This window comes from Alligator mississippiensis, chromosome 12 (genome assembly GCF_030867095.1).
Source record: "Alligator mississippiensis isolate rAllMis1 chromosome 12, rAllMis1, whole genome shotgun sequence".
NCBI classification, from domain to species: domain Eukaryota; kingdom Metazoa; phylum Chordata; order Crocodylia; family Alligatoridae; genus Alligator; species Alligator mississippiensis.
This window is the reverse complement of record NC_081835.1, coordinates 39,199,907-39,224,525: the sequence shown is the minus strand read 5'-3', so window position 1 is coordinate 39,224,525 and position 24,619 is coordinate 39,199,907. Positions and strand designations below refer to the sequence as shown.

General features: G+C 45.9%; 1 protein-coding gene across 5 annotated transcripts in view; it reads left to right on the top strand.

The window, feature by feature from the left end:
- The window catches only part of NISCH (nischarin), an 82,985-nt gene that overhangs the window by 3,353 nt on the left and 55,013 nt on the right, over window positions 1-24,619 (top strand). For all 5 annotated transcript variants that reach the window (XR_002090996.2, XM_014604992.3, XM_059716090.1 and 2 more), the window contains exons 2-3: window positions 9,523-9,606; window positions 10,368-10,550. Coding sequence is in view for 4 of the 5 variants with exons in the window: in XM_014604992.3 (XP_014460478.1) it covers window positions 9,523-9,606; window positions 10,368-10,550 (267 nt within the window). In the remaining variant the exon portion in view is untranslated. The remainder of the gene's footprint in view (window positions 1-9,522; window positions 9,607-10,367; window positions 10,551-24,619) is intronic.

Here is a 24,619-nt window from a genome sequence, read left to right as displayed (position 1 = left end):
TGTGCTCCATTGCAGAGTGCTGGTGGGTCCAGACTCCTGAGAAGAATGATGGGTGCACCAATTTTGAGCTCCAGATTGTGTGAAGGCACACCTGGTGGTTCGAGAGAGTTGAGAAATTCTGTTGGGTAGTTGGCTGCCTCATTGGTGTCTGGGACATTGTCCACTGACTTGTATTTTTGCACAGTGCCAGGCAATTGAGAAAGAAGGTGTTTGTTTATGGTATTGACTGCATCATTTTTTGGTGCTGGGATGGCTCTTTGGCATAGCTACTTGTGGTCATGAAGGTGATGCACAACATTTGGAAAAACTGCCTCTTTCAGTTCTTGAAGTGTTGCAACTGTTTTCCCAATGTTGTTCATTGAGATAGTTCCATCTTGATACCATGGCCCCATTTCCCAGTTTGAGCAGGTTTGCAGCAAACTCTCCAGCAAATTCATCACCTGTTAGATCAGGGGCGGGCAAAATGCGGCCCGCGGGCTGGATGCGGCCCACCAGGCCATTCTGTCAGGCCCATGGCTGCTTTCTAAAAAAAATTTAGAAAATTAATATTTATTTGCCCCTGGCTGCCTGTCATGTGGCCCTCGATGGCTTGCCAAAACTCAGTAAGCGGTCCACCACCCAAAATAATTGCCCACCCCTGTGTTAGATGCACTCGTATGTTGGTCATGAGGCTGAGTCCCTGAATGTTTTTCCAAATGTATGAAGCTTTGAGGCAAGCCTGTAGTTCATCAGCTTTGGTTCCATGTGGAATGACTGGCAGTGTCTGTCGAAAATTCCCAGCCAACACCAGAGTCATTCCTCCCATTGTTTTGTCATTATGTCGAAGATCTTGGAGGATGCGATCAAGAGCCTCTAAGGCAGCTTTGTGAGACACTGTGTGAGAGACTCATCCCAGACAATGAGCTGGTACTTCTGCAGGACGTTTGCCTTGCCAGTACCCCAGCAGTGTTGCAGGTTGGTGCCTCTGCACTTGCCAGTTTTAAGGGCAACTTGAAGGCTGAGTGAGCTGTTCTTCCTCCTGTCAACAGTGTGGCAGCAATGCTTGATGATGCCACTGCAAAGGCAGTCCTGTTTGTCTGCCAGATTTTGGCCAAAAGAAGATTGAGGAGAAAAGTTTTCCCAGTTCTACCTGGAGCATCTGGAAAGAAGATGCCACCACTCCCATTGAAAACTGCTTGAGTAATCTTGTTGAAGGCTTCTCTTTGGTCTGGGACCAGACTTGGCTCATTATAGTGTATGTATTTAGTAAGCTGGTCATCAATGTTGTAATTGGTCTCTTTCAAAATTTCATTTATCAGCTCATTATCATTGTCTCGTTGTGGGTCAGGAAGGCCAGAAGTTTTGAGGTCAGAGCCACCCAAAGCCTTGATCTTGTCCTCAATGATAATGAGAGCGTGATTGAAGATGGCATCACTGTAGTCCAGTTCAAGGTTTGGATTTTGCGCTTGTGCCCAATGCAAAATATCCTGTGCCAGATTCTCCTTGTGGTTGTCCCATAGTTGTTGAGGATTTGACAAGGAGGATCATTCATTTGGGGCTTCTCCTTTCCATCTCATTGCAAGGCAGTGGCTGCAAAAAGTCGCCATTGAGCCAATTGCAACTAATGGATCAGAACTGTAATTCAAGGCTGGATTGTAGAAGAATGCAGAGTTTTCTTTTTCCCTTCAGGGCCAGTTCCTGGATGCAGCCTTTGCTGCTCTATTTGTTTCTCATCTTGCAACTTGCTGCTCTGGAGTCTCAGCTGCTCTGGCTGCAGCTTTTGCAAGTCGATTTTGGCAAGTTTGCTTCTTGTAGATTGCCTTACAGGGAATGCCTCTCACAACCCCCTAATCAGTCCCTGAGAAGGTCCAGTACGGTTTTCTCCCTTGACCTTCCTTAAGCCCTCACTCCGCCTGTGGGTGCTCCCAGGTCCTGTTAACCAGTCCCAACCACAGCCCTTAGGGGAATACTCCTAAACGTGGAGCCTTCTCCAGATGTACCATTTGACCTTGGCCAGGAGCTTTGAGCTTTGCTAAAGAATGTTTTGCACATGCAAATTTATTCTGCTTCCTGGGGCTGACCTGTCATGGGGTTATGCAGTATAGAGGAAAAAATCAGCGAAAATTTTTTGAGCCAAATAAGGAAGTCAATTTACAAGCATCGGGAGGAGGAAAGGCTGATTACAAGTGCCCATCATTGATTTACAAAGGAAAAAACTGTGTCAAACTTGATCTCCTTTGTTGACAGTAACTACTTGGTGGGTGAAGGGAATCAACTGGACTTCAGGAACGCTTTTGATAAGGCCACACGTGGCCTTTTCATAAACCAATTGGAGAAATGTGGACTGGACAAAACTACTATTAGGTGGATGGACAACTTGCTTAATAGCCAGAAGCCAAAGGGTAATTATAAATGAATCCAGGTCAGAACAGCAAGAGGCTTTGATTAGAGTCCCACAGGGGTCTGTGCTGGGCACAGTGTTGTTCAACTTGTTTATTAATGATTTGGTTGTTGGCAATATAAAGCTTTTTGAGCAAGTCTTCAAATGGCACAAAAATGGAAAGGATTTTGAACACATTGGCGGTCAATTGGAGAAGTACAATTCAGAAGTGTCTTGATAAATTGGAAAGCTAGGTTGAAGCTAACAGAATGAAATTCAGTGCTGACAAATGCCAGGTGCTACACCTTGTGAAGAATAATCAAAATCCAAATATAAAATGAATGGCATCTGGGTGGATGGCAGTGCTATGGAGAAGGATGTGGGAGTCTTGGTAGATTCCACAGTCAACATGTGTGCAGTGTGATGCAGCTGCACAAAAGACTAATACAGTTTTAGGATGCATCAATAGAAGCATTAGGTGCAAGGCATGGGAGATGAGGGTGCCTCTCTAGTCGGCGCTGGTTAGGCCTTATCTAGAGTATAGTGTGCGGTTTGGGGCTTCACATTTCAAAAAGAATGTGGAGAAGTCAGAGAGGATCCAGAGGCAGGTAACAATGATAAAGGTCTTGAAAGGCAAATCAATATGTGGAGAGGTAGGAGTTAGGCATGTTCAGTTTGCTGAAAAGGTGTTAAGAGGGGACATGATAATGGTCTTTAAATAACTCAAGGGCTGCCATAAAGAAGGGGAACACCTTTGTCTCTTTTCCTGAAGAGAGTAGGACACAGACCAGTGACCTTGAAGTTGCAGCAAAGTAAATTTTGATTGGATATCTGGATAAACTTTTTCACTATTAGAACAGTGAGACAGTGAAATAGACTGCCTAGGGAAGTTGTGGACTCTGTCACTGGAGGTGTTCAAGAAGAGGTTGAGCAGCCACTGGTAGCAGATGATCTAGCCATAGCTATCTATGCCTATGACCCCTGCCACACGTTACACTTAAGATGAGATTAACCAGTTAATCACCATTTAAAGTTGCGACCTGATGACATGTTCAAGTATTTAATGGTGTGATGATAAAATAAGGAATAAGTCACCAATATTAATACATAAAAAACATGTAGTAACTTTGTGGCTCCTTCCTATCACACCATTAATTGAACATGTGGCCAGGGGTGCCCCTGTGGCTGGGAGCCCTGTCAGCTGGTCAGAGCTCCCAGCAAGGGGTTGCATGTGCACCCCCAAGCCTAGGAGCTTGCAGCCCGGGCTTCTCCTGAACTGGCAATAAGGCATGTAGGATCTGATGCATGGTCCCACAGTCGGGCCTTAAACTGTGCACGTGTGGCATGGCAGGAAGTGTGATTGTATGAATTGTGCATCAGATCTTTGTGCCTTTTCTTGATGCCTGGAGAGGCACTACACTGCTTGTGGGTATTTTCCATGCTTCTGGACTTTGCTAATTGCCTCATAGGGCTGGGGAGTAATTCTTCCCCCTCCTGCTGCTGTGTGTTAGGGTTGTGTTGTTTTGTTTTGTTTTGGGTGTTGGCTGCAGCCAGGGCTGGGGATTTTGACTGGGATGTGCCAGTGCTTCAGCTGAGACTTAAAGATAGAGATTCTTGCACCTTTGCTCACAGTAAGACTATTTCATATTTGGAGTCAGGAAGAAGTTGTACCCCATGGTCAGATTGGCATGGATTGTGGGGGCTTTTGCCTTCCTGTGTAATGAGAGGATTCCCTCTTCCTGGGATCTCTTGAATGTATATTAACAGCCTTTACAGCAGCAGAACATTGGCTGCCTGCTTAACCTGTGACAGGTTAGGGTGTTATGTTTTGTGTCAGGCTTGACCATGTAGAAGATGGATTTTTATAGAGTGGTTTGGATAGAGACGATCCTTCCTCAGGCAGGGGGTTGGGTTGGTCAAGGGTCTCCAACTCCTGAGCTGTGGCCTGGTGCCGGGCCGCAAAGGGTTGGCTGCTGGACTGGAAGTGACCACAGACTGGCTAACTGCAAACTGGAAGTGACTGGCATACTACAGACCAACAGTTGGTCATCTTTATATTGAATATAAAAAAAGGTTGGCTTCCTGCCTGCAGTCACTGCTGGTCTGCAGTTTGGTGATCCAGAATCACTTCTGACCCATGGTTTGCCAGTCCTCAGAATAAAAGGTTGGGAACCCCTGGATTAAATTACCTATGGAGGTCCTTTCCAGCCCTTCTCTATGATTCATTACTTTTGTGAATTTAGTGGCACCCCATTTACAAAAACTAGTTTATTACAGTGCTTACCTCCTTGAAACCTATGTTACCCTTAAAGGTCTTAATACACCCTGGTTGAGAATCACTAGGAAAAGTAGTGCCCTTCGAAATAAAAGATGTAAGAGTCAGACATGAGGCTACAGATTATGAGGTGAAAGCCATCATCCCATACTGGCTAGAAATTTTCTTGGAATATTACTGACAGCAATTTCAGGCCAAGAAGAGAAGGGAGGAACAGCAACCCTGTCTTCTGGCTTAGATGCTGCAAGATCTGATAGACGGGTGGATTAAGCCAGGAGACAAAACCTGAACAGAAGTCTTGGGGATCTTTACACTGGAACAGTTTCTGGAAGACTTGGAGGAGGACACACAAAGGTGGGTGTGACAGTACCAGCCTCAAATGTTGGAGGAAGTGGAGGCCTTTGCTGCTGAAGGAGAAGATGGGAAAAGGAAAAGTTGTCAGAGCAGGGCCAGCTCCCATCCACCAGGGAGCCCCGACTAAGGAAGTTGAGCCCTCCCCGGGCCCAGCCTGACCATTCAGAAGGATTGAATCATGGGAGCTGGTATGCTACTGATGTGGGGCCCCAGAGCATATGGTATAATCTTCAGCAGACCCGTGAGGGGTGACGAGGAGGAAACCCCACAACATCAGAATGAGCGATTCCAGGAGGAGACGCATGATGAAATGATGGACTGCAGCTGTGGTCGGCAGAAGATCATCTCGGGAGTCCTGAAGCCTACGGTTATTGTCAAGATCGGGATTGTGATTATCTTGGCTGTCATTGATTCTGGCTGTGCCCGGACTATGCTGAAAGCTGGCCTGGTTGCTCCACAGCTTGGCACAGGGGATACCCCAGTTAATATGCTGTGTAATACACAGGGAATCTTACATGTACCCAAGGCACTGTCTCCCCTTTACCATCATGGGGAGAGCTGAAAAATTGCCAGTGGAGATAACCACCTCATTCTTAATTTGGTAAATTGCTGCACATTAAGTTTATCAAAAACCATCTCTGGCAACACATCTGGATTTTACTGTAGTTTTATTTTAGTGTCCTCAGGTTGCTGCACACATGGAGATTTGAGTCTGTAAATGTAGAGTTCTGTCCTGTCTTTCTCTTCCTTCAGTACCATCTAAATTTCATCATAATCTCTTGCTTCCACCCTGTCAGAAGGTGGATTGTAAATTTCCTTTAGAACTTTTCAGTGTGACTTAAATGAAAATCTCAAGTTTCATAATACATAGACATTTTTAAAGTATGTTTATGACACCCGGGTATTGTCTGCGGTCTCTAGTTTTGTCATGGTCATTATTCAGCGCTGCTTTCTCACAGTGTTCATTGGACCATGAATTATCCCATTATTTGTTTTGTCAAAGTTTCATTCCATTTGAGGGCACCAGAAATCATTTAAAAAGAAACTTATCTTTTGTGAGTTCCAGAGTTCTGTGGTGCAGGTGGCTGTAAGTATTTAACACGTGGAATGTTAAGTTGTCACCTGACACAAATTTGGTAGATCTGAAAGGTGGTAACTTTAGATTTATGCTGGATGTTTCTGAGTACCCACTTAAATGGTTAGGGCAAATGTTAGCTCAAATTTTTGGGGAGGAAAAAAATGGAATTTTGAGGTCATCTGTGCAGTTCATCTTTAAATCATACGGATAAATTATAGATGGTTTCATATGATTTCATAGACATTAGGGCTGGAAGGGACCTCGGAAGATCATCGAGTCCAGCCCTCCCGCCTGAAGAGCAGGAAGTCAGCTGGGGTCATAATATCCCAGAACGATAAGCATCCAATTTACTCTTGAAGGTGTTCAATGTAGGTGCTTGAACCACCATAGATGGCAGGCTATTTCAGACCTTGGGGGCTCAAACAGTAAAGAAATTCTTCCTTATGTCCAGCCTGAAACGGTCTTGCAGTAGTTTATAACCGTTCAACCTCGTCATCCCTTGGCGGACTCTGGTGAACAAACGTTCCCCCAGATACTGGTGGTCACCCTTGATAAACTTATAGGTGCCCATCAGATCACCCCTGAGCCTGCACTTTTCCAGGCTAAAGAGCCCCATAGCTCTCAGCCTGTCATCGTAAGGTCTGTTTTCCTGACCTCTGATCATGTGCGTGGCTCTTCTCTGGACTCTCTCAAGCTTCTCCACATCCTTTTTGAATTGTGGGACCCAAAACTGGATGCAGTACTCCAGCTGCGGCCTCACCAAGGCTGAGTACAAGGGGAGAATGACGTCCTGGGATCTGCTTGAGAAGCATCTATGGATGCAAGCCAGCGTTTTGGTCACTTTACTAACTGCAGCATCGCATTGCAGGCTCATGTTCATCTTGTGGTCAATGATGTCTCTTTCTTCCATAGTACTAGCCAGTGTAGCACTGTCAAGCTGAGCCTATAAGGATGCTGCAGTTTTTTCCTCCCAAGGTGGAGAACCTTGCATTTTTCAATGTTAAACGCCATCAGGTTCTCGTCCGCCCATTTGCTGAGCCTGTCCAGCTCAGCCTGGATCTCGCCCTTCTGTCTTCAGGTGTGGATGCTTTGCCCCAAAGTTTGGTGTCGTCGGCTGAAAATCAGTTGTGCCTCTGTTTGTACTGCCCTGGTAACTGAGATTGTATTCTCTGTTGCACAACCACCATATTAGTTAAGTAAATTCGGATACAGGTTTTGATTATTTTTCTACCAATGGTTCTCAACTAGGGTACCACAGCACCCTGACTTCCCTTGAGATGCTTTCAAGAGTGCTGTGGGGTGTCACTCAGTGTTGGCACATTAGGTGTACGAATATGATTTGTAAGATAAACCCAGAGTTTTCAAATAGGGCTGTGCGAAACAGCACTGTTTCATTTCAACTTACGTTTTGACGGGACAGTGTTTCATTTCGAGTTTCATTTCATTTTGAAAGCGTTGTTCTGTTTTGTTTTGTCGAAACTGTTTTGCTGTTTTGACATTTCATCTATAGGCTATAATAGGGAAGCACAAAACTTCCTATAACTTTGTCATTTTTTGGTGTCTTTGAATGAAAACAGCAGGGATGGTAGCCCCTTCTGAGGGCATGAAGCCTGCCAAGTTTCAAGGAGATAGGTAGAGGGGTTTCTGGGAAACTGCACCTCAAACTGCTGACAAGCAAAACTTGTGACGTGTGTGTGTGGTGCTGGGGCCTCTACACGATATGGTAATGTGCCCCAATGAGTCTTCCTCCTCCTATACTGCCTCAGTCCAGTCTACCACTTTAGAGAACAGCAGGTAATAATAACTTAGCAGCACAGTAGCACCAGCAGCATCTCAGGCAGCCAAACTGTCACAGAGCCTTTCTTTCCTCTCCTGCAGGAGCTTCTTCTCCAGCAGCTGCCAGAGAACTCTCTCTGCCAGCCCCAGCCTGGGGGCTTAGATGTGCCCAGGGCCCTGTGTCCTTCTGATCAGCTGACTGGGGACAGGTGCTAGGGGTGTTGGTCTAAGGACATGGCACTGGTAGACAAGGTTCCTCGGGTCGATCTAATCTGGTATTTTTTTAACAGACTGACTGAATAGTTACAGAAATGTATCTTAGCAAGTTTTCAGGTTGAAAAACCCTTTGTCAGGCTGAGGAAGCACCTGCAGTTGGTGTGTGCTGTTCCTGGATGGAAGGAATAGTAAACAAGCCAGAGGCTGGCATGCAATGCAGGCAAGAAAGCCAGTCAGTTAAAATGGAAATGGAGGCGTTAGGGGGCGACAGGCTGGGGTTGGGGTGGGGGGGTGGGGAAGGAGGATGTAGCAGCACAGGTAAAAGTGGAAAGGTACCTGAGGAGTCAGATGCCCAGCAGGTTGTAGTGTGTCAGAATTCCAATGTCTGTATTGAGTCCACGAGTCTCTGTACCTAGGAGGTTGATGAGGTACTTCTCCTTACTTTCTGTTTTCCTGCAGGCAAGCCCAGCTTGCTTCAGCTTCGAAACTTGAAACATTTCGAAACTTTTGAAATGTTTCAACTGCCCTCGTTTTGTTTCGAGGCTGTTTCAGAGCCCTCCGTTTCATTCGCTTTTGCTGTTAAAGCTCGAAATGAGTTGAAACAGTGTCAAAATGAAACAGCCGGCAAAATTTCGTGCAGCCTTAATTTCAAATGGAACTTCATAGTGTTAAGAACATTCTCACTGATTGTGGTCTTTCAGCGTTCTTTACAACAGAAGTTTACTGTAGTGAAAAAAATGAAAATGAAGAGCTACATTTTTGAGGGGTTCCTTGAGTTTAAAGAAGTGGAGAATCACTGTTTTAAATCACATTTAATATAAACATGTCTTTGTTAATACAAGATCATTTTATGTTGTTACATTAACATATTGCATAGTAATATTTTTTTTTATTAATACTTCCCAAATACCTTATTTTGCTCTAGAGTAAATTTGATTTAAATCAAATCAATTTAAATCATTATTTAAATCACTGGTCAGGAAGCCTCAATTTAATCATTGTGTTCTACAAAAAGTGCATTCTTGTTGTTTGATATCCTTTATTCATTTAAATTCTTGAAACTTTGCATTTTTAGAGAAAGGTAAGGACTTGACTCTGTATACACAAATTGCAGAGAGACAACAGGACTGATGGTTAGATAATCAGGTCTGTTATCTCTCATCTCTATATACTGCTATTAACAAGAATGTTGTCCCTGGAGACACAAATCCATAGTTTGAGAACTGAAACACTGTGATGAATATATTGTCTCAAACAGTATATAATTAGAAGTTATAATCTCTATTCTATGATGATACCTTTGAGCTTTAACCTATTTTAAATTAAAACTATATATAGGTTTACTTTTTTTTAAAAAGCATCTTAACAAAAATGAATACATCAAGAAAATCTGATTAAAAATCTGATTAAATTAAAAAAATAATTGATTTTTATCCATCCTGCTTTGCTTTTTGTTTTCTTTAGGTATATATTATTCAAGTCAGTGTTGGAAGTCATCAGTGGACAGTCAAACATCGTTACAGTGACTTCCATGACCTACACGAAAAGGTAAAAATCATTAAAAGATAATGATCTTGTCTTTGAGCTCTTGCAAAACATCTTGAATAGCTTTTCAAGCTATGCTTTGTCAAACAAAATTGCTGAAGCTGCTTCCTTTCCTCCACCTCACTCTTTAAAAAAACCAAAACACAAAAATTACTATTTGGGCTTTGCCATATAGTTCTAGTCAAAGTGACAGGGTAGAATGCCCTGACAAATATTGTTCTCTTTGCCTGGGCAATATAATAAGCCCCACTGCATTCCACTCTTAGATGGACTGTCTCTGCCAGTGTTTTTCTGACTCTTGTCCTTAACAGGCAATTGTTGAATAGTCATTTCTTGCACCTATTAACCTGTAGTGATTTAAAATAGTGATAGAGCAATTTATAAATGAGTCCTAGGCATGCAGACTAGAGCTCACCAGTAACCCTTTGTTTTTCCATAGGATTTGTTTGCTGAAATATTTATATTAGTCATTGGTATATGTGAGCTTTGCTGGTAAAGTTGGTTTAGGGAGAGGATGGGGTTCAAACATTTTCGGGCACTGACTGCCAAAATTTTTATCTTGTTAAATCTTTTATTGTTCTAGTGTTCGTATATTCTTTCACCAAAAACATGAGTAGTAGCCAAACTTAATTGAGTAGTTGCAGTTTTACCAGGAATTTACAGAAAAAAAGATAAATCTCTCAATATGTTCTGTTACTACTGCAAGCTCAAAAAGTAATACTTATTTCAAGCGCTAACTCTAATATCCTTGGGGTTTTTTTCAGCTTGTTTCAGAAAAGAAAATAGATAAAAACCTGTTGCCTCCCAAGAAAATTATTGGGAAAAATTCTAAAACCTTGGTGGAAAAAAGACAGAAGGAATTAGAAATTTACCTGCAAACACTTCTGATCAAGTTCCCTATGGCTGCACCCAAAGTATTATCATGCTTCTTACATTTTCATCTATATGTAAGTTATTTTCTAAGTATTTTGTAAGCATCTGTTCATTGTACTTTCTTGTCCCTTTCTTCTCAGATTCAAACTAAGAATCTGGTGAAGTTTTCACGCTATTTTGAGTGGTTTGGCATTTTTTATGTTTAAACAAAGAAGGTCTAGAATCTCTTCCCTTGTAGGGTTTGGATGATACAAAGAGTTGAGCTCATGCAATGAGATTTACCAATGATGTCCCAGGCACTATCCCTGTTAAAGTAGAGGCTGTATTAGTTGATAGTATGAACTGTGCCTTTGAAACAAGGCACTGTTTGGAGGATACTGAGGTGCCCTGAATGAATCCACAGCTGGTTTAATTGTTGGGGCCAGCTCTCTGGAGGAGATGCACAGGCGGAAGCCCACTGTCTCCCCAAGAACTGCAGACCCCCAACCCCTGGCGCGGAGCTAGGAGGTAAGTGGTGGACGGCGGTGGGTAGCTATAAATAGTGATGGGGGGCAGCCAAGTGGAGTCAAGGAGGGTCATGCCCACCCCCCAGCCCCTACTTAGCCCAGCCCCCAGGGGGCTGTGCAAACAGTCGCACTCTGGTCCTGGCACGTGAGTTAGCGCAGGAGGGTGCTCTGAGGGGCCACCAGCAGGCTCTCAACCCCTGTTACGCCCCTGGGCAACTAAAGCCCCCCCCACTGTGGGACAGACCTCAGATGCTGGAACTCAGGTAAAGGGGTCAAGGGATCAGCCCTCCTCCTCTACCCACCCCCCCCTTGTCCGGGCGACACCTGGGGACCCAGGGAATCCCCCAACTATTTGAGAAGCCAGGAAGCCAGGGGACCCTCCTCCAGGAAGCTACTCAAGCCTGTCTGCTAGGCTGCAGCAACAGCATCAGCTGCTGGAGAAGGCAACATGGGGGTAATCATACCCAGCTGGTCTACTCAAACAAGCACCTAGGAGCTGTGCGAACAGGGCCTACCCAGCACTAGGGTGATGGGCGTGCACTGCACCCTGAGGCTTCCTGATCTGGTTGGACCTCCCGCACCTGGTACTTCAGGGGTCTTTACCCAGATGGAGTCCGTGGTTCCAGCCTCCATGCAGATGGAGCTCTTGACTCCAGGCTGCGGATGGGATTCCAACCTGGTGGGATTCGTCCCACAACTGGGCGGTACATATTGAGGGTTATAGGCTGTACAGAAAGGACAGGGTGGGGAAGAAAGGGGGAGGGGTTGCGCTTTATGTCAGTGAGCAATATACTTCGATCCTCATCAAGACGGAATCGAAGGATGAGAAAGTAGAAGGATTGTGGGTTAGGTTACATGGGGGGCAAGGAGAAAGGGATTTGGTGGTAGGGGTCTGCTACAGACCCCCACACCAAGGGGAAGAACTAGATTCAGGGCTCCTGAGGCAGCTCTCGGAGACCATAAAAGCTAAGGAGGCGGTAGTCATGGGGGACCTAAACTTCCCAGACATCTGCTGGGGGATGCAGACAGCAAAGTCCCACCATTCACGTAGGTTCCTATCCTGTGTATAGGACCTCCACCTGACGCAGGAGGTACACGGTCCCACTAGGGGGAATGCCTTACTGGATCTGGTATTGGCAACGGGGGATGATATGGTAGGAGACCTACAGATCGGTGGTCATCTGGGGGACAGTGATCACCTATTAATAGAATTCTTCATAAGACGTCGAGTGGGTAAGGTAACTAGTAGGGTGAAAGTGCTAGACTTTAGGAAAGCTGATTTCAACGAACTCAGGCAACTAGTCAAGGACGCACTGCAGAGTAGGAGTTTTGAAGAGAGGGGAGCCCAGGAAGGATGGCTGTGCCTTAAGGAAATGATCCTTCAGGCACAGAGGGAGACGATCCCGATGCGAGGAAAAAGAGGGAAAGGGGCCAGGAGGCTTCCTTTTCTGACCAGAGAAATCCAGGGCAGCCTACAGGCCAAAAGGGAGACGCATAAAAAGTAGAAACAGGGAGAGATTACCAAAGAGGAGTATACCTCCTCTGCTCGTGCTTGTAGGGAGGCAGTTAGACGGGCCAAAGCTACCATGGAGCTGAGGATGGCATCCCAAGTAAAGGATAACAAAAAATTGTTTTTTAGATATATGGGGAGTAAAAGGAAGGCCCAGGGAGGAATAGGACCCCTACTAAATGGGCAGAAGCAATTGGTGACGGACAGGGGGGACAAGGCTGAACTCCTCAACGAGTTCTTTGCCTCATTGTTCCTAAGTGAGGGGCAAGACAAGTCTCTCACTAGGATTGTAGAGAGGCAGCAGCAAGGCGCCAGACTGCCATGCGTAGATCCTGAGATGGTGCGGATTCACTTGGAGGATCTGGATGCCTTTAAGTTGTCAGGCCCGGATGAGCTCCATCCAAGGGTACTTAAGGCACTGGCCGACAACATTGCACAGCCACTGGCGGGAATATTTGAACGCTCGTGGTGCACGGGCCAAGTCCCGGAGGACTGGAAAAGGGCCAATGTGGTCCCCATTTTCAAGAAGGGGAGGAAGGAGGGACCCGGGCAACTATAAGCCAGTCAGTCTCACCTCCATCCTTGGCAAAGTCTTTGAAAAAATGATCAAGGCTCACATTTGCGAGAGCCTGGCAGGTTTAATTATGCTGAGGGGAAACCAGCACGGGTTCGTAGCAGGTAGATCATGCCTGACTAATCTAGTCTCTTTTTATGATCAGGTTACGAAACGCCTGGACGCAGGAGTAGGGGTTGATGTCGTATACTTAGACTTCAGGAAGGCCTTCGATACGGTATCTCACCCCATACTGGTGAACAAGTTAAGAGGCTGTGACTTACTTGGATGACTACATGGTCCGGTGGGTGGCGAATTGGCTAGAGGGTCGCACCCAGAGAGTCATGGTGGATGGGTCGGTTTCGACCTGGAAGGGTGTGGGCAGTGGGGTCCCGCGGGGCTCAGTCCTAGGACCGATACTCTTCAATGTCTTCATCAACGACTTGGACGAGGGAATGAAGTGTACTCTGTCCAAGTTTGCGGATGACACAAAACTGTGGGGACAAGTGGACATGCCGGAGGGCAGGGAACAGCTGCAAGCAGACCTGGATAGATTGGACAAGTGGCAGAAAACAACAGAATGCAATTCAACAAGGAGAAATGCAAAGTGCTGCACCTAGGGAGGAAAAATGTCCAGCACACCTACAGCCTAGGAAATGACCTGCTTGGTGGAACGGAAGTGGAAAGGGATCTTGGAGTCCTAGTGGACTCCAAGATGAACATGAGTCAGCAGTGTGACGAAGCCATCAAAAAAGCTAATGGCACTTTATCGTGCATCAGCAGATGCATGACGAATAGATCCAAAGAGGTGATACTTCCCCTCTATCGGGCACTGGTCAGACTGCAGTTGGAGTACTGCGTGCAATTGTGGGCACCGCACTTCAAGAGGGATGTGGATAACCTGGAGAGGGTCCAGAGAAGGCCTGCAAGCCCTTAACCGTACGAGTGGCCCAAGCCCTACAAGGAGAGACTAGAGAACCTGGACCTTTTCAGCCTCCTCAAGAGAAGGTTGAGAGGCGACCTTGTGGCTTCCTTTAAGTTCATCACAGGGGCACAGAAGGGAATTGGTGAGGTTTTATTCACCAAGGTGCCCCCGGGGGTTACAAGAAATAATGGCCACAAGCTAGCAGAGAGCAGATTTAGACTGGACATTAGGAAGAACTTCTTCACAGTTCGAGTGGCCAAGGTCTGGGATGGGCTCCCAAGGGAGGTGGTGCTCTCCCCTACCCTGGGGGTCTTCAAGAGGAGGTTGGATATGCATCTAGCTGGGGTCATCTAAACCCAGCACTCTTTCCTGCCTATGCAGGGGGTCGGACTCGATGATCTGTTGAGGTCCCTTCTGACCCTAACGTCTTTGAATCTATGATGCTGCCTGGCACGTCTGCTGGAGGCTGGGACCTGGGGTACAGGCACTTCCACTTGTGGGATGTGCTCATTGGTAGAGACTGGAGGGCTGGGTGAGGGAACTCCAGGAGGAGGTGAGCAGACTGTAAACCTTCAGGGAACACAAGACGGACAATCGATGCTTACTACTAGGCCCTGCAGCTGGAGAAGGATGCCACGGAGACCAGGAAGAAGAGCAAGCTTCAGCAAGATGCCTGTAATGATCAAGAGTGTCATTTGGTCACATCAGGCCCAAAACCAGGACGTGCATCAGCTGCTCCACCAGTAGCCCTACACAATAACTATGCAGCCCTAACACCATCAGTGGATGAAGCAACCGTGTCATGTACACTGAGGACAAGACAGGAATAGCCGCCCCCATCGAAGAAACAACAAAGGGTGATTGTTGTGGGAGACTCCATGCTGCGGGGAACAGAATGTGCCATCTGTTGTCCAGACCCCTTTTCTCGAGAGGTTTGCTGCCTTCCGTGGGCCAGGATTCATGATGTAACAGAAAAGATCCCAAAGCTGGTCCGCCCTACGGACCCCTACGCCATGCTCCTTGTCCATGTGGGTACCAACTACACAGTGAGAAACGATGCTGGGAGAATCATGAGCGAGTACAAGACCATGGGGCCGAAGCTCAAGGAACTAGGAGCCCAAGTGGTCTTCTCAATCCTCCCAATTAGAGGCTGTGGTTGTTGGAGGGAGGAATGCATCGAAGAAGTCAACCGAAAGCTTCGGAGATGGTGTCACCTTGTTGGTTTTGGATTCCTCAACCTTGGTATGCAGTTCAACAGCACTGGTCTGCATGCAAGAGATAGTATCCACCTCATGGGCTGAGGTAAGTAGCTCTTCTCTATGAGAATTGCTGACTTGCAGAAGAGAGCTTTAAACTAGGCAAGTCTTGGGGGTGGGGGTAGATTCCATTGCCAGGCATAAATCCTCTGGCCAAGATGACCCAGGGGAGGGTATTCACATAGGGGACATCCAAACGAGTACCAAGGCCCTGGGATGCTGACAGAGGAACAGAAAGCCTGAGAAGACTAAGGGTGAACTCGGCTGTCTTTATGGGAATGCCCGAAGCATGGGCAATAAACAAGACAAACTGGCACTCCTTTTGGCAGACGAGGAATTTGATGTCACTGGGTTGATGGAGACCTGGAGGGACTATATATATGATTGGGCAGTGAACACTGACGACTATAGGCTCTATAGGAAGGATCATGTTGGAAAGAAGGGTGGAGAAGTGGTCCTCTATGTGAAAGAGTGATATCTTTCCCTGCAGATCATGTTTGACTGTACGGGAGGTCCCTTGAGACCCTCTGGGTCGAGATATGAAGGGGCTTAGGAAAAGGGGACCTGATGATGGGAGTCTACTATAGGCCTCCCTACCAAGAAGAGGAGAGTGACCAGGCATTCTCTAGGGAACTGACCGAGGCAGCCAGCACTAAAGACTGAAGTCATGGATGACTTCAGCTGCTCTGACATCTGTTGGGAAGACCATTCAGCCAGCTCCAGTATGTCAGCCAACTCCTCGGAAGCTATAAACGACCTCTTCTTGAAACAGACTGTGGAGGGATCGACTAGGGGTAAAGCCACTCTGGACTTGGTGCTATCCAAAGGGGAAGACATAGTAAGTGACCTGAAGATTGAAGGTACTCTGGGTGATAGTGAACATGATCTGGTCAGATTCACCATCCACCATAAGACTAGGAATTGTGCCAGCAGTACAGAAGTCCTAGACTTCAGAAGGGCAGACTTTGGTAAACTCAGGAGTCTAGTTAGAAAGGCCCTTCGCAACCAGCGACTGGACGATTTGGGAATTCAGGAATGGTGGTGCTTCCTTAAAGAGACAGTTCTCACAGCTCAAAAAGATGCCATCCCCACATGGTCAAAAAGAAGGAAAGGGGCCAAGAGACCAGCTTGGCTCAATGGGGACATTAGGGAACTTCTTAAAAAGGAAAAAGTGTACATGCAATGGAAAAATAGTTCACTATCCAGAGAGGAGGACACTCATACAGATAGGGTCTGCAGGTATGAGACAAGGAAGGCCAAGGCATGCATAGAGATGAAGCTGGCAGCCAAATTAAAAGACAACAAAAAGTCCTTCTGTAGGTACATAGGGAGCAAGAAAAAATCAAGCTCTACTGTTGGATCCCTGCTGAATACAGAGGGGCAGCTCACAGTTGATCTATGTCAAAAGGCAGAGCTCCTAAATACTTAGTTCACATCAGTATTCTTGAAATCAGATGGGAACTCATCACCTGTCCAGAGGCCCAGAGAATACATGGAAGACAGCAGTCCACATAAAATCAGTTCTGAACAGGTGAAAGTACTCTTAGAACATTTGGATGTTTTCAAGTCTGCTGGGCCAGACGACCTGCATCCAAGAGTCCTGAAAGAACTGGCCGAACTCATTGCAGTGCCTTTGGCAAGACTGTTTGAAGCATTATGGAACTCAGGAGTGTTTCTGAGTAACTGGAAGAGGGCTAACATGGTACCCATCTTTAAGAAAGGGAAGAGGGATTACTCTGCTAATTATAGACCAGTCAGTCTGACTTCGGTTCTGGGAAAAGTCTTGGAAAAAATTGTCAAGGAGACCATCAACCACAAGCTCATAACTGGTGGGGTATTAAGAAGCAACCAGCACGGCTTTGTTGAAGGGAGGTCATACCTAACAAACCTGGTGTCCTTTTCTGACCAGGTAACTATCCACCAGGTGGATATGGGTAATGAGATTCACATCATCTACTTAGACTTCAGCAAGGCCTTTGATACTGTTTCCCATGAGATTGTCTCAATTAAGCTAGAGGGTACTGGCCATGAACAGTCTACAGTGAGGTGGGTTGGCAGCTGGCTCAAAAGCCAATCCCAGTGAGTTGTAATCAATGGGATGGCCTCATCCTGGAGGGCCATCTCCAGTGGTGTACCCCAGGGATCAGTGTTTGGGACTATGCTCTTTAACATCTTTATCAATGACTTGGATGAGGGAGTGGAAAGCACAATGATTAAATTTGCAGATGACACCAAGCTGTGGGGAAAACCAGGTACATCTGAAGATAGGGTAAGAATCCAGGATGACCTTGACAGGCTGGTCCTGTGGGCTCAACGCGATCAGATGAGGTTCAGTAGGGACAAGTGTTGGGTCCTTCATCCGGGTAGGAAGAACCATCATCATAACTATATGATGAGTGGTGGTCCCCTGGCTAACACTGCATCTGAAAGGGACCTGGGGGTGACAGTCAACCAGAGGATGAACATGAACCATCAGTACAATGTAGTCGCCAGCAGGGCAAATAGAACTCTGGCGTCCATCAACTGATCCAGAGAGGTGCTCCTCCCCCTCCATTCAGCATTGGTGAGGCCACACCTGGAGTACTGTGTCCAACTCTGGGCACCGCACTTCAAGAAGGATGTGGATAAGCTTGAAAGAGTACAGAGAAGGGCCACCCATATGATCAGGGGCCTGGAGGATAGGCCCTATGAGGAGAGACTCGGAACTGGGTTTGTTCAGTCTGAGTAAGAGAAGACTGAGAGGTGACTTGATAGCCTACAAGTATGTCAGGGGCGAACACCAAGATCTAGGGGAGCAACTCTTCAGAAAGGCACCCCTTGGGAGGATGAGGTCCAATGGGCAAAAGCTAGTTGAGGAAAAATTTAGGCTGGACATAAGGAAAAACTTATTTTCCATAAGGGTATCTAGAATCTGGAACACACTTCCAGCAAAGGTGGTGCAGTGACCATCATGGGAGGAGTTCAAGAGGAGGCTGGGCAAGTACCTCGTTGAACTCATTTGAGCCCAGTTACCTCCTGCCTATGGCAGGGGACTGGACTTGATCTTACAGGTGCCTTCTGGTCCTACCATTCTGTGATTCTAACTTTTTTGCTGAAATCAATTTTGCTAGCTGTGAAAATAAAACATTACATAACTGAACCTCTACTTAGTTAATGGTTTAATATTAGAACCTGTGGTTCATATTGAAAGAGTTTCCAGTAAGTGAAATGTAAAAAAAAAAAAAATGGTGTCTCCAAGAAAGCATTCTAATGGAGTGGCCTTTTCATAATCTCTGTATTCACTGAATAGAATATTGTAGTGGCAGTGACTTCCTATTGTGGTTCATAGGTTTAAAAAAGTTAATTAATCTTTCATATGTCATGAGACTTCAAGTTGCATAGTGCTTTTTTTGTAACAGAAGACGGACATTAGGAGGAATATGCACTTGACAGCACCACTGTCCAGAAGATAGTGCTTAGGGAAGCACAGTTAACCCTTAAATGGAACATGAAATACGAACAGAGACGACTCGGTGTCCTAAAATCAAAGTCTCGCTTCATTAGTACAAGTATTATCTTAGCAGTTTCTATATTCAAAGAGAGAAAAAGAACTTAGTACAATAGTCTCACCCAATCCCAGATGTTACTTTGTTCAACAGAAAAGTTGGCCACTCAGTTCCTGAAGCAAAGGGTGCGTTGTTGGCTGGGACGGTCCAGACAGGTGTTGAAAGCTGGATTCATGATGACTATGATGATGACGATACACACAGCTTTCTTGCTCTCCCCTTTTATACTTTTCTTTAACTTGACTTCTTTGATGATTCCTTGTTTTCAGATCGGTGTCTCTGCAGTCAGCATACAGTCCATACTTTATCCTATCAGCATATTTCTTTGTTTAACAGACCCATCACGAGCACACCTCTTAATTTGGCGTTCTTCTGGTATCTTAATTTGGGCATTGTCTACTGGTCTCCTTTATCACTTTTCATTAACATATCCAATCATTTCATTCCTCTGATTCAACCAGTTTGAGCTAGGAACAAAACTATCAGGGCTGTGTGAAACAGGACTATTTTGTTTCGACTTCCATTTTGCTGGGACATTGTTTCATTTTAAGTTTCGTTTAGTGTCGAAAGCACTGTTCTGCTTCGTTTCATCATAACTGTTTTGATGTTTTCCCATAGGCTATAATGGGAAAGCACAAAACTGCCTATAGCTTCGTAATTTTTGGCAGATTTGAATGAGAACAGTGGGGATGGTAACCCTTTCTGAGGGCATGAAGCGTGCCAAGTTTCAAAGAGATACGTGCTGGCAAGCAAAACTCATGTCGTGTGTGTGTTAAGGTGCAGCAAGGTAAAAACAGCAAGCATGGTAGCCGCTGCTGAGGCCATGAAGCTTGCCAGATTTCAAGGAGATAGGTGCATGGGCTCCTGGGAAACTGCGCCTCAAGGTGCTGACAAGCAAAACGTGTATGTGTGTTAAGGTGCATCCTTATTGGCACTGGGGCCTCTACACGACACGGTAGTGTGCCCCAATGAGGCCTCCTCCCCTACAGCCTCAGCTCGGTCCACCACTTTAAATGACAACAGGTAATAACTTAGTAAGCAGCGCAGTAGCACTAGCAGCATCTCAGGCAGCCAAACAGTCACAGTCAATATCAGAGCAGTCCTTCCCCCCGCTTTCCCCCTCCCTCTCCTTACTTTCTGTTTCCCTGCAGCAAGACTAGCTTCATCTTTGAAACTTGAAACGTTTCGAAACTTTTGAAATGTTTCGACTACCCTCGTTTTGTTTTGAGGCCCTTCGTTTCATTTCGATTTCGCTGTTTTGAGCTTGAAATGAGTTGAAACAGCAGCGAAATGAAACAGCCAGTGAAATTTCGCACGGCCCTAAAAACTATTACTATGTTCTGTAAGAAAAACTTCTCAGAGTGATAGAAAAGGAAAGAAACATGCGAGTAAACTCAAGGCCATAAGCTGCTTGGAAGAGGCAAGGCCAGCTGATGTTGCAAACATCAGCAACATAAAAAGTTCAGATACCAATGGGGCTATACAGAACTTTAGGTTGAATATAAACGACAACTTTAAACAATACTGTAATTCGCCACTCTATAAACAGGTGCAACTTTAAAGCATAAAATATGACAAGCTACCCTAAGTTAATTAATCTTTCATGTGTCATTAGACTTCAAGTTGCATAGTAGGTTTTTTGTAACAGAGAAGGCAGACATTAGAAGGAATATGCACTGGTGATTGAAACAGGAAGGAAAAGTAATGAATTTCTTTGGGATTGGGAGGTGCTGAGTGGCTTTTTATGGTTGTGGAAACGGAGTTGTATATAATCTATTAAGAAAATTGATCAAGTTTAAATGACTAAAGAAAAAAATTCTTATCACATCATGTAATTAGAAAAAGTACTGATTGTCATAACCCAATGATTTTTAGTGCCTCGACACATTGGAATTTTCCCGCCACATAGAGCTTTCTTTGCATGGTGGATTTCTCAGCTGCAGAGAGAAAACCCCGGTGCAAAAGAGTTCCTGCCACATGTATGCAAATTAGTGTCGCACTATTGGTCAATTCTAAATTATTCCTATGTGGCGGCTAGCAATTGGCTCGCTAGCCGTATAAAAGGTTAGAGCATAGATTCATAGATGTTAGGGTCGGAAGGGACCTCAATAGATCATCGAGTCCGACCCCCTGCATAAGCAGGAAAGAGTGCTGGGTCTAGATGACCCCAGCTAGATACTCATCTAACCTCCTCTTGAAGACCCCCAAGGTAGGGGAGAGCACCACCTCCCTTGGGAGCCCGTTCCAGACCCTGGCCACTCTAACTGTGAAGAAGTGTTTCCTAATGTCCAATCTAAATCTGCTCTCTGCTAGCTTGTGGCCATTATTTCTTGTAATCCCCGGGGGCGCCTTGGTGAATAAATACTCACCAATTCCCTTCTGTGCCCCTGTGATGAGCTTATAGGCAGCCACAAGGTCGCCTCTCAACCTTCTCTTGCGGAGGCTGAAAAGATCCAGTTTCTCTAGTCTCTCCTCGTAGGGCTTGGTCTGTAGGCCCTTAACCATGTGAGTGGCCCTTCTCTGGACCCTCTCCAGGTTATCCTCATCCTTCTTGAAGTGCGGCGCCCAGAATTGCACGCAGTACTCCAACTGCGGTCTGAACAGCGCCCGATAGAGGGGAAGTATCACCTCCTTGGACCTATTCGTCATGCATCTGCTCATGCATGATAAAGTGCCATTGGCTTTTTTGATGGCTTCGTCACACTGCTGACTCATGTTCATCTTGGAGTCCACTAGGACTCCAAGATCCCTTTCCACTTCCGTGCCACCCAGCAGGTCATTCCCTAGTCTGTAGGTGTGCTGGACATTTTTCCTCCCTAGGTGCAGCACTTTGCATTTCTCCTTGTTGAACTGCATCCTGTTGTTTTCTGCTCACTTGTCCAACCTGTCCAGATCTGCTTGCAGCTGTTCCCTGCCCTCCGGCGTGTCCTCCTCTCCCCATAGCTTTGTGTCATCTGCAGACTTGGACAGAGTACATTTCACTCCCTCGTCCAAGTCACTGATGAAGACATTAAAGAGTATCGGTCCAAGGACCGAACCCTGTGGGACCCCACTGCCCACACCCTTCCAGGTCGAAACTGACCCATTCACCACGACTCTCTGGGTGCGACCCTCTAGCCAATTCGCCACCTACCGGACTGTGTAGTCATCCAAGTCACAGCCTCTTAACTTGTTCACCAGTATGGGGTGGGATACTGTATCAAAGGCCTTCCTGAAGTCTAAGTATATGACATCCACCCCTCCTCCTGTGTCCAGGTGTTTCGTAACCTGGTCATAAAAAGAAACTAGATTGGTCAGGCACAATCTGCCTGCCATGAACCTGTGCCGGTTTCCCCTCAGCATAATTTGTCCTGCCGGGCTCTCACAAATGTGAGCCTTGATAATTTTTTCAAAGACTTTGCCAAGGCAGTTTCTACCCAAGTTGGAGGACTCCACAACCATCTCGTGGGGAACTAAGCGCGCTGTGGAGCCTAGCAAACCCCACGTGCGTCTTGGAGGAGGACATAGGGACCTGATCAGCTTCTAGCCACTCCCCGTCATAGTGGAAAATTTGACATATCCCCCGTGTTGAGCATGCGGAGTCGTACATTGACGACTCATCTCGGTTCGGTTCGGAAGAGATCTCACTTCTGTTTGTTTGTGCGCAACTGTAACTCAAGCAAGTTTCCTTCCTGCACTGTGACCATCGGCAGTGTAAGTAAAGCTTTCTTTGTACAACCAATACGCTTCCGTGCCTAACTCTACTCCGTCGTAGAAAAACCCCACCTGACGGTCCGGGCTACTGGCCATAGCCTTAGACCGCCCTCGGTCCCGACACTGGTGAGTTTAGGAAGCTTGACTTGGGTAAGTAATAGAGCAGTGATTGGCAACCTTTTTCAGGCTACGGACTGGAATGATCCAGCTCAGCTTCGAGATGGGTGGGTGCTAGGACCCAGCCCCTGCTGCTGCAGCACAGGAAAAGCACCACCCTTCTTCCTGCTACAGCCCAGGAGAAGCTCCCACTACTGTCACTTCTCCCTGCTGCAGCATGGGGAGAAGCCCTTCCTGTCAAATGCCATGTTATCAAAGCCCTACTTCCGTGGGCTGGATGCAGTGGTTCAACTCAGCAGGCTGGATCTGTTCCATAGGCTGTTGACCCCTGTAATAGAGGGTTTGTTTCATATTAGAGGGTTTATTCTGTCTTATCACTATCGGTGTGCAGTTTTGAGCAAATTCACCTGTTTGCATCCTGTGTTAAGTTAAAATGGTTTCAAACACTATAAATATACAGAGTGGCTTGTCTTGGTAGCTAATGAGGGAAAACTTTTTTTTGGTTTGACTGTACACAAGCTTCCTGTGTGACTGTGGGCAAGTTGCTCGTTCCTAATTCTTCACCAACCTTAAATACCTGGCAAGCATCATGAAATAGGGCTCCAAACATTTCACCCAGAACACATCTGTTGTGCCCTCTCTCAGCCTGGCATATAACTAGCGTGGTCACGCCCTCCATGAGATGAAGCCAGGCCAGGTTGTCCTGCACCTCAGCTGCATATAAATATTTGGAGCATCCCAGAATTTGTGATAATACTCAGTTCCAGTCATGAGTGAGGGACTAATTAGCAATTGGATCCTTTGTGAAGGGCATCTGGAGTACATACACAGACTGAGCGGTGCTGAGCTGTGGGGTCACCATGGCTTGAAATGCTGTTGACTCTGGTGGGGTCCAGCCCAGTGGACTATGTGGTAATTCTTGAGCCTTTGGCTTTGGACTTATATGTATAATTTGTTCTTGGCCTTTTGGTTAAGCAAGACTGGGGGCATCTGAACCCCAAAGTCTCCAGGTCTGCAGGTTGCATGTATCTGGGAAGGATCCAAAGCTCCAGATGTATGGGTTTGATTGGGAGCACACTTGCTGGATGGTAGATTCACATAGACTTGATGATTGAGCTCTGCTCAGTCGACTTGGAACTTGGCTATTGAGCTTTGTCCAATTGAATTTGAAGCTGATTTGGCGTTGAAAAAGATAATAAAAAAGTTTGCACTAAATATAAGTGAGTGCCAAAGTGCTGCTCAAAAGTGTGTTTATCAAACACCAGTGCTAAAACTTGTAGAAGTAAAATAAACAAACAAACAAAAAAACATAACACATCAATTCTGGATGAACTAAGTGTATGGGTACTATAAGCAAATTGCTACAACCGTGTTCGGTTGGCTTGCTCCTTGGCCTTTTGGCTAAAAGCAAGTGAGACTACGGGGCCTGAGCCTAGCGCATAAGATGCCTCCCATGGATTTGGAGAGTATTTGAAGTCCTAGACCAATGGGTCTGGATGGCAGGATACTTGCTCAATGGTAGAGCCACACAGACTTTAATGATTGAGCTCTGCTCAGTTGAAATTTGGAACTTGCTTCTTGGGATTTGCCCAAGGGAATTTGGAACCGATTTGGCCCTTGCAATTAAGAGTGCGTGGGTGCGTGCGTGCGTGTCTAATTTCCAGATCATTGTTTTCAAATTTGCTCCTCACTTCCATGTGCTTAGGGGAGAGCAGGGTCTGCCAGTAAGGGGAGGGGAAATGGACTGTGAGGAGATAAAGTTGTAGGGAAGCAGAGAGCAAAGGGGCTGCCTGACTCCCCAGATGTATTTTCCCTGTTATAGCAGTGGAAGAAGGACACATTTAAGGCAACGCTCCAATAGTTAGGTTCTATACTTGGAAATTATATAAATTTATAAATTTGTGTAAATAACAATTTATACATTTTCCATATATAGAGTCTAATTTTGGGGGGGTTGTCTTATAATCAGGGTCATCTGATACTTTAAGGTCTAAGACTGATTACTTGCTTTTGTTTCAGGAATGAAGTTGTTTTCAAG